Source organism: Tursiops truncatus, chromosome 3, assembly GCF_011762595.2.
Source record: "Tursiops truncatus isolate mTurTru1 chromosome 3, mTurTru1.mat.Y, whole genome shotgun sequence".
Lineage (NCBI taxonomy): Eukaryota > Metazoa > Chordata > Mammalia > Artiodactyla > Delphinidae > Tursiops > Tursiops truncatus.
In genome coordinates, this window is record NC_047036.1 from 116,898,491 (window position 1) to 116,912,734 (window position 14,244).

The window sequence follows — 14,244 nt, forward strand, 5'->3', positions numbered from 1 at the left end:
TTATTCTAGCTGTTCTCCAAAAAGAAGAAAGAAAAAAGGTTAAATTGCACAATACCTAAGTTTGTAGCCTTGAAAAATAATTTTCTGTGTTTATGAAGGAAATAATCATAATTCGTATCCTAAAATTTTATTGATATTGAACAAATATTGGCTGAAATAATAAATCCAACATTCATAAGTAAGTAGCCAGTTGATCCTTGAACAACGTGGGGGTTGGGACGCCCACCTGTGCAGTGGAAAATCCGCATATAACCACATCTACCCGTGTTGTGCGGGGTTCTGCACCCCTGTGATCGTGTAGTGTAGAACTTAGGTATCAACATATAAATGGACCTACGCAGTTTAAACCGATGTTATTCAAGGGTCAACTGTATAGACAAATTTGATTCCTATCCTAAAAGGATTCAGTGGTCAGATACTTTGGGACAAATGGTATGTGTTGTGGGATATACATTATTAATTTTAGGACAAGAAATATTATAATACATTATAAAGTTGTAGTATCGTATCAACTGTTTCCTCAAACATATTGTTCAGAACCAAAGGAATGAATTTATAGGGAGGAAAATAAAATAGGCAGCTTTTAACACCTTTTATTTCCAAAATTTTATTAGTATGTTGAATTTTGAAATTTCACTTGGAGTGAGCATCTTGAGATTATACCTTCTGATTTCTTATTTTTAACAGCTATGGGAATATTTTAAATATACAGAACTAACAAGTACTTTAAAAGTTACTTTAAAAGTTTATTCTAAACAGGGCTTTCAGAATCTTTTGTCTTTGCCACTACTAGTTGCATTGATGGGTGTCACTGCCAGGCTTAAGAGATAAGAAAGAAAAAACAAGGAAAAGTGACATTAGTATTGCCCACCCATGATCTAGTAATAATGTATTATCAAATGAAGGTAATGAATGTCTTACTCTAAGTTTAGCTACCAGTCTTAAAATTAACTTATCTTTCTCATATTTACCTAGTAGAAAATTTAAACTTCAAACTTCATTTCTATGAAAGGGAAGATTTGAGAGGTCAGATGTGCTTAGGTTCTTTCTTGGTAAGCAGTGTTCAAGTACTTCATTGTTTTAGACATTAGGTATATAATGATAAGGAAAAATGGACATGATTGCTTTTCTCATGAAGCTTATACTTGAATGGTGGACATGTTACCCAAATAGTTAACACAAACTAATATGTGATTGGAACTTATGAAAGAGCAGTTCGTAGAACTGTAAGTCAGTAGTAGGAAAAGTGATCTAGTCAAGAAGGTTCAGGAAAGTCTTCCTTGAGCAAATAACACTTAACTTGAGACAGTCAAGGATGAAAAGGAGCTAACAAAGAAGTGTTACAGGGAAGAGAGAGCAGCTTAAGCACAAAGGTCCTGAGACAGGAGGGGAAATAGCAGTTGCTAAAGGAGCAGTTTCTTTCCAGTGAGTAGCTGATACAACAACTCCAGCATGTAGTGTGTTGACACAACTTTCTAGGTCTTTCTGAGTAAGCTCTTCATGATGTGTATTCCGTTTTGTTTGAAGTAAATTGCCAGAATATTAGATTTACCTACATTTGAATATAAGTTCAAAATTCATTCTAAAGCCAAATTTTGTTGGCATTATCTATAGTTATTCATCCTCCATACCTTAGAGTTAATAAAGATTGTTGTCTAATCAATATGCATAACAAAAATCAAAACATAAACTAGGAGGTTGAGAATTCTACACTATCAAGATAAAAGAAAAAAACTTCTTTTAGAGTGGAATTCCTGTCACTGCAGTCCAGTTTAAAGTTTCCATTGGGTTGACAATCTATTCTTATTGTTAGTTTGCCAAAGTTGTAGTGAGATATAGTTATGTAAGAAGAAATCACCGTTCTTTATCAAGTTTTTCTTAGTAACAAAAGAGGACAAGAACAACAGAAATTAATGTTTGCATACATAGTGAAAGAGGGGATAGTTGAGAGAACTTTTTGTAAAAGCTATGTGTCAGCTACATTTTAATACTTAGATGAATGTAGTAAGAGTTCACTGTACTCCCAACAGGCAGTACTACTTACCATACAAGCAAGCTTTTTTTAGTGGCATTTGATATTAGGATGCTTGAGAAGCTGTTTTCTCATTCATTCCTCTTGCGGACAAACTTGCTAGGAAGAATAACAATCTTCCTACTATTGTAAGACTGCTTCTTTTGTCTTTGACTATTCAAGCATTTAATTTCTACTCTAAAAAATAATCAGCTCATTTGTATGTTTTTCTTTTTCCTTTTCCCTTTACTCCTGAAATACCATAGTGTTTTTCTTCAGAGATTGGTTTCTCTCCTTTGATAGATCTCTTATTGGCTTCTGATATGATGAGATCCTCAAAATCACCTCACAAAATTAAGGTTCCTTTTTCATAGTTCAGATGAATAGTTAGGGAAATATCTTTTTAACCTTAGTATTAGAAAAATGCAGTTACTTCTCTTTGGGGATCAAACTAAACATAAGTCTTATCCTTAATGTTTATTGTTTGGTATGTAAAACTGAACGTGCTCTTAGAAAGTTACACCATCTAATGTGGACTGAAATTCTGTATTTTGGAGGAATTGAGGTAGGTAACATAAGTGACTGCATTGAGTAAGTATTAAATCTTCATTATTTCTTATGTCGTTGATACTAAGTGTTAAAAATAGATGGTTAATGAATTGGCACTGATGGATTATTTTATGTTTCTTTACTAGGAACATGAATCTGAAGGTGGAAGAACCCCTTTGATGAAAGCTGCGAGAGCTGGCCATTTGTGCACCGTGCAGTTTCTTATTAGCAAAGGTAAAGAAAGTACAAGTCTGCATTTCCAAGAAAGTACAACTTCTGAAAAAAGTTCCTAAACTGTTGCAATTTCTGTTAAAGCTACTTTACCTATAGTATAAGTATTATATTCCAGTCTTTTGTTGCTGTATTTTATTAGGAAGCAGAGTTCATAAGGTGCTTTGCTGGGATCTTTATTAGTTTTTTTTTTTTTTTTTTTGGCTGCGTTGGGTCTTAGTTGCGGCACACGGGATCTTTCGTTGCCGCGTGTGGGTTTTTTTTTCTCTCTCTCTAGTTGTGGCGCGAAGGCTCCAGGGCACGTGGGCTTTGTAGTTTGCGGCGCGTGGGCTCTAGTTGAGGCTCGCGAGCTCAGTAGTTGTGGCACAGGGGCCTAGTTGCCCCGTGGCATGGGGGATCCCAACTCCCTGAGCAGGGATCAAACCCGCGTCCCCTGCATTGGAAGGCGGATTCTTAACCACTGGACCACCAGGGAAGTCCTGTTTATTAGTTTTGAGTTTGAAGTTTTCATCAACCAAAGAGTATATGGTTACTCCCCAAAGTTGGAAATGTCAAAGGTAAAGTGTCCAGCTATATTTAGTAGATGCGGTATCGTTCAGCACTTAAGGCAGTTCTGCCGGAAATGGGGAAGGGTGGAGGAGAGAAAGTCTGCTACTGTTGTTTATGGTACAGTTAAATCAACCAAGTACACAAGGGTGTTATTTATTATTTTTATATTCCTCTAGAGATTCTATTATTAGAATATATTTAGGCAAAGAAGTTCAAATGATGGATAAGAGGTAGTTCAAGACTATTTACTATAGAAAAGTGAAATGCTGCTGAACTCAGTTTATGTTGAACCATATAAAATTGTCATTGTATATGTCAAAGATGGTAATAGCAGCAATTTCTTTTGGTTCAGCCTAACTCTGTGTAGTGTTCGAGGTACTCTGGCATCTGATAAAAAAAATCTTAGGTTAGGATGTTAAACTGTAAGGAAGGTCCACTCAAGTGTTGTCACATTATTCAAATAAACATTTTATATCTATTGTATATTCCAATAGAATTCTGGCATTTTGTACCATTAAGGATGCAGTGTAATATTTTATCATTTTAAATATACTTGCTTTCTTCTTTAATTGGATAAAATTAGGCCTATTTTCTTCACATCACATTTTGCTACCAAGTAAGGCATATCTTACATAATGTCATAACTTAGTCTGTAAAAGCTATTTACTTCAACCATGCAGAAGTAATAAACAGATGGATAACCTTTAGAGTTCTCTCATGCTCCTTTCCTAATCATACCATCAACTACCCTGCTAAGCATATAATCAGGCTTGTCAAGAATAAGAACACATTGATTATAGCCTTTCTAGTGCTTTCTAAGTGCTAAACAATCCCAACTAAATTTATTATTAACAACTTTAAAAATAATCTTATGTTGGTAATGTAAGGATGTTTATTGGTGTGCCTCGTCTTTCCCAAAGGTACTTTAATACAAGTTAGGATTAGGTTCAGCTGGGTCTTTTTGAAAATTAAATAAATAGTAGTTTCCCCTAGGTTTATTTTTCCCTTCATAAAATAAGTCGAATTAAGGAAGAAGGAAGAATGAATGTTGCTGTAGTCCTTTTGTTTTTTTTTTTTTTGGTTTCACTACGTCTTAGTTGCGGCAGGCGAGCTCCTTAGTTGCAGCTCACCAGCTCCTTAGTTGTGGCATGCGAACTCTTAGTTGCATCGTGCGTGTGGGATCTAGTTCCCTGACCAGGGGTCAAACCCAGGCCCCCTGCATTGGGAGCATGGAGTCTTATCCATTGCACCACCAGGGAAGTCCCCGTTGCTATAGTCTTAACCATCTAGTTGAGTCCTTTTGGGATTGTAAAAGGTAGTTGAACTAAAAATGAGAGGTCTTTTTTTCCGTGAATCAAAATTAATTTACCAAAAAAAGAGGCTAAGAAAAGATTTTGCATTTAGACTTCTTTTTGGTCATATTGTACAAAGCTATTGAACAACTTACTAAAAGCCTTTCTGATAACGTATTTGGATAATCTTTTGTCTTCTCTTCATATCCAGGTCTCTCTGACCCTTAAAATATACAATAGGAAGAATTATATTTCTCGTAAATATTGTTTAAAAAAAATCTGTTTTCTCTGCTTTGAGACCTGGCTATACTGCCACATTTTAGAAGTAGATCAAAAATGTCATTGTCTTTACATACAGTGGTATTATTTGGTGCTCACATTAACCTGTATATATTTATTAATCTAGATTTTTCATTTTAGAAGTGATATTGAATGAATGAACTACAACTATGCACAGCAATGTGGATGAATCTCAAAAATATTATATTGAGCGAAAGAAGCCAGGCACAAAAGAGTACACTGTATGATTTCATTCATATAAAGTTCAAAAACTAAAACCAGTTTGGAAGTCAGGATAGTAGTTACCATTGGAGGGCGGGGTAGTGACTGAAAAGGTGCACAAAGTGGGGCTTCTGGTATGTGGATAATGTTCTGTCTCTTGATCTGGGTGCTGGTCACACAAGTGTGTTCACTTTGTGAAAAATTTTCAAACTATACACTTATGATTTGTGCACTTTTTTGTATCTATGTTGTACTTCAAAAAAGTTTTTAAAATCATATTGTCTGAACTGGCTTTGCTAAGATTGCTGTTTATTTTTCTTTGAAGGTGCCAATGTGAATAGGGCTACAGCCAATAACGATCATACAGTAGTGTCGTTGGCATGTGCAGGAGGTCACCTGGCAGTTGTGGAGCTACTCTTGGCTCATGGGGCTGACCCTACTCATCGTCTCAAGGTATTCTACTTCAAAATAAGTAAATAATATATACGTCATTATTAAAATATATTTCAAATATTTTAGTGCTTAATATTTATTATTAATATTCATTACTGTTTAAATGAGTTTTGATTTTATATGAGCTGCTAAGAAACTAAATGTGTTTAGTAATCAGATTATAAAAAGAAATTAATAAATAATTAATTATGGTGTCAATTTTTCTCAGGATGGCTCAACAATGCTCATTGAAGCTGCAAAAGGTGGCCATACTAATGTTGTTTCTTATCTATTGGATTATCCAAACAATGTTCTGTCAGTTCCTACCACAGATGTGTCTCAGCTTACCCCACCTTGTCAAGATCAATCTCAGGTAATGTAAAACAGAGCTTATTTGTAAATATAAATATTCTTCAAATTGGGAGTTTTCGTTTAAAATTAGCCTTTAGTAAAATGGGCTTATTTCTCTCTCTCTTTTTTTTTTTAATAAATTTATTTATTTATTTACGGCTGCATTGGGTCTCTGTTGCTGCACCCGGGCTTTCTCTAGTTGCCGCGAGTGGGGGCTACTCTTCGTTGCTGTGTGCAGGCTTCTCATTGCGGTGTGCGGGCTTCTCATTGCAGTGGCTTCTCTCGTTGCGGAGCACAGGCTCTAGGCACGCGGGCTTCAGTAGTTGTGGCTCGCGGGCTCTAGAGCACAGGCTCAGTAGCTGTGGCGCACGGGCTCAGTTGCTCTGTGGCATGTGGGATCTTCCCGGACCAGTGCTCGAACCTGTGTCCCCTGCATTGGCAGGCGGATTTTTAACTACTGTGCCACCAGGGAAGTCCAGCTTATTTCTCTTTTAAATTTGAATAAACCTGGTCCTAAATTCTTTAAGATTTTCTTCAAAAGTACATGGAAATTTTTTTCATTGTCTTATTTACTGAAAATAGTGTTTAAAAAGAAACACAGGGCTTCCCTGGTGGCACAGTGGTTGAGAGTCCGCGTGCCAACGCAGGGGACACGGGTTTGTGCCCCTGTCCGGGAAGATCCCACATGCCAGGGAGCGGCTGGGCCCGTGAGCCATGGCCGCTGAGCCTGCAGGTCCGGAGCCTGTGCTCCGCAAGGGGAGAGGCCACAACAGTGAGAGGCCCGTGTACCACAAAGAAAAAAAGAAACACTTAATACCAAATATAAGTATTCCAAGTTGTCCTTTTATTACAACTAGGTCTTTAAGGTTGTTTGGTTTTTTATGAATACATTAAGCATGATCTTGAACCAAGAGAATGATTTTCCCTTAATACCTCCCAAGACAATATTAATTATCCTAGAGATCGTTACTTTTGTCATCCAGGAAGGTGTGGGTAAACCAGAATATATGCACCAAAAATTCATTAAAGTAATTTTTAAACCTACCTAAAACTACGGAGAGAATATAGAGAGTATACTAAGTATACAAAGTTCAGTGAAATCTGAAATTGTTTTTTACAAAGTTATTCTGAGAACTACTGAAATACACCAATTCAGGAAATGTGTTGGATTTTTTTCTTTTGACCCATATAGAATTTGAACAAGGGTAAATTGGCCAGTTGAATATGTGACTTGTACTCCTAGCTATAACTGAAACCAGCAAGGATCTCTCCGTAACAAGAGAGTGATATTAATTCCATTTAGCTTATCATTGACTGTTTGTAGAATGCCTGAATTTGCCCAATCAGTATTCTCAGAAATTACTGCTTGGTGAATAATGCTGCTGCTGCTGCTTCTCCTTTTCGTCTCCTTTTCCTCCTCCTTCTTCTTCTTCTTCCTCCTCCCCTTCTTCTTCCCCTCCACCTTCTTCTTCTTCTTTGTTTTTCTTTTAAAGAAACAAAAAAAGTTAATTTGGTGGTATATGAAGAAAATCTAAAACAGGATCTCTGTTTCATTTATGGACCTTTATTTTATTCTTTGGTCTGAGATTCTTTTTTTCTGAGTTGACTTTTTAGGTTCCACGTGTACCAATGCATACACTCGCCATGGTTGTACCTCCACAGGAACCTGACAGAACTTTACAGGAGAACTCTCCTGCTGTTTTAGGAGTACAAAAAGGTTAGTTCTTGAATTATTTCCTTAAAATGGGTATTTTATCACCTAAAGTATGAATTCATAAAGGTACTTTAATGGTACACAGTTACTGTGTATCCAGAATTGAGGTAGGTAATTCTGACAAATGCTAATCATCTTACATATTATTTAAAATAGAAAAGACACAACTACTAGGAAAAATGATTTCTTAAAATGCTAACATACTTCTAGGTGTCGTTTTCATCTGGTGTAGGCAAAAATACTTAAGCATATATGAAGTTCTTCATTATATTAAATAAAGTAGCAAATTATATTAAAGTAGCAAAAATTTATCAGGCATTCATTTTTCATTTCACAATTCTTTAGCTAAACAGTAATATGAGGAATGAAAATATGTTTGCTGTCAAGTCTTAGTAGCATTGATTCAGTTTGGTGAGTGAGAAGTTTAAGAATTATATTTAGTTTCTTTCATGTAATGCTGAATATATGGCTTAACATCTGTCAATATGTGAACACGGACAAATAACTATAAAAAAGTATATGAATAATATCCAAGTGAATATCAAGGTGTCCTTATTTAAAGGACTCAAGTTTATGAGCTCTGTTATTTTTCTGCTGTATTTTCATTTGTAGATATAAAGTACCTTCACTTGGTAATAATGTATGTGGTTGTCCTACCTGAGTTCTCTGAAATAAAGAAAATAGGTAATATGTAAAGTATTAAAAACTATTATATGTAAAACAAATGTATAAGCGTATTTCATTCATTATATGACAACGAAGTTCTAGATTTTTGAAATCACAGTGAAGTGTATAAGTATGTATTTGTATCTTTAACACAGCTTTAAGTGAAGTTGGTAAGGAGTGACTATACAGCAGCAAACAGAATCTTCTTTCAAATTAATGTCAATTTTAGTAATTTTAGAGTATTGTGGGCCTTCACCAAGGATTACTTCATTTCTGAACTATTAATTTCAGAGATAAAATACCTGTAGTCTCTCTGACTTAAGCTAATTCTAGCAGTTTTCCATTGGACACCTAGCTATTCAAACTTCAGAAAATGAAGACTCTTCTTTTTAGTCTTAAATAAAAAACAAATTAAGCATGTACTTGTTAAGGAATCTGAGTATCCTAACTGGCTAACAGCCTTTAGTAAAATATTTAAACCTAAATGCCTCTGTTTTTGTTGCTCTTTGTTTGGCTATATCCTATAGAGGACTGTAGTAACTTTGGCTAGGGAAATTCAGTACTAAATAAGAAATCATTTAAAAAATACTTATTAACACAGAGCCACAAAATAACCAAGAAATAAGCTAGGAAGGACACAGAGTATGTGCAGAAAGGAAGTAAAACATTTTAAATTTAGATTTAATATGTAAGTCAACTGAAACGTTTGGGTAGTGACTTTTTAAGTTGATACTCAAGTGAGTAATCATATTTTTGCTTACTGAAATACCTTCTTATACTGAGTAGCTACTTATTTTCTTCACTTTGATGTTTTTTGTTTTTTTATAAATTTATTTGTTTATTTTTGGCTGCGTTGGGTCTTTGTTGCTGCGTGTAGGCTTTCTCTAGTTGCAGCGAGTGGGGGCCGCTCCTTGCTGTGGTGCGCGGGCCTCTCATTGTGGCAGCCTCTCCCATTGCAGAGCACGGGCTCTAGGCCCATGGGCTTCAGTAGTTGTGGCACGCAGGCTCAGTAGTTGTGGTGCACGGGCCCAGTTGCTCTGCAGCATGTGGGATCCTCCTGGAACAGGGCTTGAACCTGTGTCCCCTGCACTGGCAGGTGGACTCCTAACCACTGCACCACCAGGGAAGTCCCTGATGTTTTATTACTTACTGAATAGTGTCAGAATGAACTAACCTTTTAAGGAATCTTTCATTTTACTAAATTATTAGGGAAGGAAAAAATTAACACTTGTATCTAGACACTTGGCACTTGCTGTTGCCAGATGCCAAGTGGTGTTGCCAACCCAACATTTATTTATGTGGGAGCAAGCTGTGATAATGCATTGCGTTAAGATTTCATGTTAGTATTGATATAAATCGTGTGCGTAATAGAATATCACTGTAAATTAGGAAAAATCAATTGATGATGTAAAAGTACACATTGAATCACCTGGGTAGATAGAAAGATCTATCTTAAATTATTAAATATATATTATTTTCTCCTTAAAGTGGCTTTTTCTTAAAATTTCTCATTTATGTAGCTAGAGAAGTTTCTTTGAGTGATGAAATTGCTGTTTGACCGTTTTGCTTTTTTTTTTTCTAAGTCCATAGATTATACCTGCATTGCATATGTGGCTAGGGATGGAGGAAGGATTCTTACTCTCTAGGACTCTCTTTCTATTCTAGCAATCATCTTTTCAAGTTTATAACATTTTACTCCTATCTGAAGTCTTTATTCATATCTGCATCCTTTTAAAATATATTCATGCCCATAAATCTTACCCAGGTGTTTCTTATATATCCTACTATAACATTCTTTTCTTTCATGTGCACCATTCATCCAGGCTTCTTCCATCTTGACTCATATTCTCCTGATTTAGGCAACTAATCTCACTTATCCATTGTTAGTTTTCAAGGATTTGAGATCCTAGCTGGCATCTGACAGAGGCCTCAGAATCACCTTTATAAACAAAATGTGAAACTAGGTAAGAGTGATATGCTCAGTTTTCTAGCATTGTTTAGCTTTATCATCTATAGTTATGAATATTCACCTGGGAAAGGATACATAAGTAATATCAAACCTTTGTCTTTCCAAATTTAATATTGTAAATAAATTTGTTGATTGAAGCCACTTGTTGCATCTCATTCATTTGTAGTAACTGATTCTACAGAGATCCTAAAATAGGATTCTGATTATTCTTTGTAGTTGTATAGCTTAGAACTAACTAATCCGTTGCAAAGCATTAAAATGATGTCGAGATAAACAATACACATCTTTTGTGTGCACCTCAAGGCCCTCTTGAGGAGTCATTTCTCTGAACTCCTGTAGCACTTTGTTGGATCTTCCTTCTGGCTCTGGTCACTCCTGCACCTTCTTCACCTCCCCTTTGGACTTCAAGTGTGGAAGGTTGAGTTAATCATACTTAATTCCTGGACTTTGTCATCATGGCTCTGCTCTTGTTTTACTTTGTTCCTTTTTATCCCTTTTTCCATGCCCATACTTGCCCTTAGGCAGTCATTCTAATGTGTTTGATTTGCAGATTCTTTTGCTCTTACAAGTTCTTATAAAATGTTTACTACTTTATATATTTTTAAATTTACATAAATGGTATTATGCTATAGATCCTGTTTTGTGTTTTACTTTTTTCACCAGCACTGTTTTTAAGATCTATCCATATGTCTACCTCTAGATTGTTTCTGCCTGTAGCATACATAGTGTTTCATCCTGTATATCCTCTATTTTTTACTTGTCCTTTCTCTCAGTGATGGGTACCCAGATTGTCTCTCATTCCCCACCACCACAGACAATGCTGTGGTGAAAATTCTGGTACAGTCTCCTTATGGCTCTGTATGAGAATTTCTCTGGGATAAACTCAGGAGCAGAATTACCTGTCATAGGAATGCGTAATGTTTATCTGACAAAGTACTGTGAATACACTCTTTAGAATGCTACAGCAGTTTACGCTCCCAGCAGCAATGTGTAAGGGTTACTATATTATACGCCCCCATCCCATTTCCATATCTGCCAATGCTTGGCTTTATCCTTTTATTTGGATTTGTACATTTTTATCTCCCCTTTTAGACTGTAAGCTCCTCGAGGGCAGGGTTTAGGTTGCTCGTCTTTGTATGGTCCACTATGCCTTGCTTGTACTAGACGTTAAATATTTGTTGAATAAATTAATAAATGCCAGGCTAAGAATATAGATTATTCTGAAGGCAAAAGAAAATTAAGAATTTTTTTTAATGTTGGTGCAGTTCTTTTTTTTTTTTTAATTTATTAATTTATTTATTTGTTTTTGACTGTGTTGGGTCTTTGTTTCTGTGTGATGGCTTTCTCTAGTTGCGGCAAGCAGGGGCCACTCTTCATTGTGGTGCGCGGGCCTCTCACTGTCGCGTCCTCTTGTTGCGGAGCCCAGGCTCCAGACACGCAGGCTCAGTAGTTGGGGCGCACGGGCTTAGTTGCTCCGTGGCATGTGGGATCTTCCCAGACCAGGGCTCGAACCCGTGTCCCCTGCATTGGCAGGCAGATTCTCAACCACTGCGCCACCAGGGAAGCCCAAGAATTTTTAAGAAGAGCGACATTGTGATTAAAGGGGATGTTTAAGAACTTAATCAAGAAGTACTATTTTAGGGCTTCCCTGGTGGCACAGTGGTTGAGAGTCCGCCTGCCGATGCAGGGGACACGAGTTCGTGCCCCGGTCCAGGAAGATCCCACATGCCGCAGAGTGGCTAGGCCAGTGAGCCATGGCCGCTGAGCCTGCACATCCGGAGCCTGTGCTCCGCAACGGGAGAGGCCACAACAGTGAGAGGCCCGCGTACTGCAAAAAAAAAAAAAAGGAAGTACTGTTTTAGACTGCTGAGGAACAGATTGAAAACAGAACTATAAATGTAAAGTAAGCATTAGGTTAACATGATGCTTTATATCCCAGAGTTGTTTATTGGAGTAGGTAACATGAAAAGTTCTCATTTTAATATCAAATCATTAAAATTGTATAGAAAAATTATATGTACAGTGAATGAGGTTGAGTGTTTCTCTGGAAATTTTACTACTAATATTCTCTAGTTTAGTAGATTTCCATTAGTAATCATGCTTATGTGGATTTATATATGTCCAAATTTAATAATGTCTTTTAACATATAACTGCTTATGTCCATCTCATTTCCTCACTGCCCATAAAAAAATAAAGGCCATGTTCTAAGCTGTCTCTATATCGTGGTTTCCTGTTGCAAACTTTTTTAATTATTGGAGGAAAAGTGAAAATTGAGGAAGTAGGGTAGTAACCAAACCAAAGAGATAAGATAGTAACTTTACCTGTGTTCCTAAATATTAATTTATGATATCACTCAATGCTACCAATGAGTAGACAATGAATAGATTTATATATTTCTATCTGACAGTGGGCGATGTCTGAGGAAGATGGAACTGTTTTATATTCTGGTGTCTTATACTACTACCTTCCTAGAGACTGAAAATTTTGTTGCTAAAAGGACACTTGTTAACATTCTCTACTTTTCCCCAAAATGAAGTTGTTTCTTCAGCTTCTAGGAATAATTAGGTGACATTTGTTTTTTACCAACATGGCTTAGCCGTGATGTTGTAGCTTGTATTAGTGCTTTGATGTGTATCTAGGCAATCCCACTAACTCCATGGTTACAGATACTCAGTCATTGTCTATTTGGGGAAGAACTGCTTTTTGTGCATTACTTTCACCATCCTCTGTTCTTCCTGCTACATATATTTTGGGCTTTTTGTCTCTATGTTCAGTTAAATAAGTTACTCTTTGTAATCTTGTGCTCTAAGCTTTTTGTATTTTATTTCTTAACAAGATACAGCCATTTCTCTCTGTTACTATCCTCAAAATTCTAGCCTTATTTTGGATTATCTTACTATGATAAGATTTTAAATCTGTGAATGTCCAATGTTGTCATAATTAATTACCAGTCTGATTAGTGTTGAACTCTTACCTGATTTTCTTAATCTTAAATACAAATTACAAAACACAAATTACAAAATACAAAAACTATACAAGGGTGTTTTAAAATAATGTTGGAGGAGCATTCAGAACTTCTTTGCGGAACTTCTGAATTTACTCTGCTGATGTCATCGAATTTGTTACACAACTGAAAATTTCCTTGCTGGGCTCGCAGATTTATACATTGCTATTTGTGGCAGTTAAACTCCCTTTTCCTACCAATGATTGTCATTAGGTACTTTGAACAAGTAAAGCAAACTATTATTTCCTATATGATCTTGTGGAAATAGTTATAAAATTATCTCACAAACTAATGGCTTTTGCTCTGAAAGGATAAAGTCTGTTCCCACTACTTTGCTCAGATAGAAGTATAAAATTGAATATGGACAATACATTTTGCTGAATTTTGCCTTTAAAAAATAACTAATCATTGCAGCTCTATTTACAATAGCCAGGACATGGAAGCAACCTAAGTGTCCATCATCGGATGAATGGATAAAGATGCGGCACATATATACAATGGAATATTACTCAGCCATAAAAAGAAGTGAAATTGAGATATTTGTAGTGAGGTGGATGGACCTAGAGTCTGTCAAACAGAGTGAAGTAAGTCAGAAAGAGAAAAACAAATACCGTATGCTAACACATATATATGGAATCTAAGGAGAAAAAAAAAAAAGGTCATGAAGAACCTAGGGGTAAGACGGGAATAAAGACACAGACCTACTAGAGAATGGACTTGAGGATATGGGGCTGGGGAAGGGTAAGCTGTGACAAAGTGAGAGAGTGGCATGGACATATATACACTACCAAACGTAAAATAGATAGCTAGTGGGAGGCAGCTGCATAGCACAGGGAGATCAGCTCGGTGGTTTGTGACCACCTAGAGGGGTGGGATAGGGAGGGTGGGAGAGAGGGAGACGCAAGAGGGAAGAGATATGGGAACATATGTATATGTATGGCTGATTCACTTTGTTGTAAAGCAGAAACTGACAC

At 36.4% G+C, this 14,244-nt stretch overlaps 1 protein-coding gene across 3 annotated transcripts in view; it reads left to right on the plus strand.

The window, feature by feature from the left end:
- The window catches only part of ANKHD1 (ankyrin repeat and KH domain containing 1), a 116,050-nt gene that overhangs the window by 65,424 nt on the left and 36,382 nt on the right, over positions 1-14,244 (plus strand). For all 3 annotated transcript variants that reach the window (XM_019924539.3, XM_019924541.3, XM_019924544.3), the window contains 4 exons: positions 2,707-2,794; positions 5,459-5,586; positions 5,795-5,938; positions 7,531-7,633. In XM_019924539.3, coding sequence (XP_019780098.1) covers positions 2,707-2,794; positions 5,459-5,586; positions 5,795-5,938; positions 7,531-7,633 — 463 coding nt within the window. The remainder of the gene's footprint in view (positions 1-2,706; positions 2,795-5,458; positions 5,587-5,794; positions 5,939-7,530; positions 7,634-14,244) is intronic.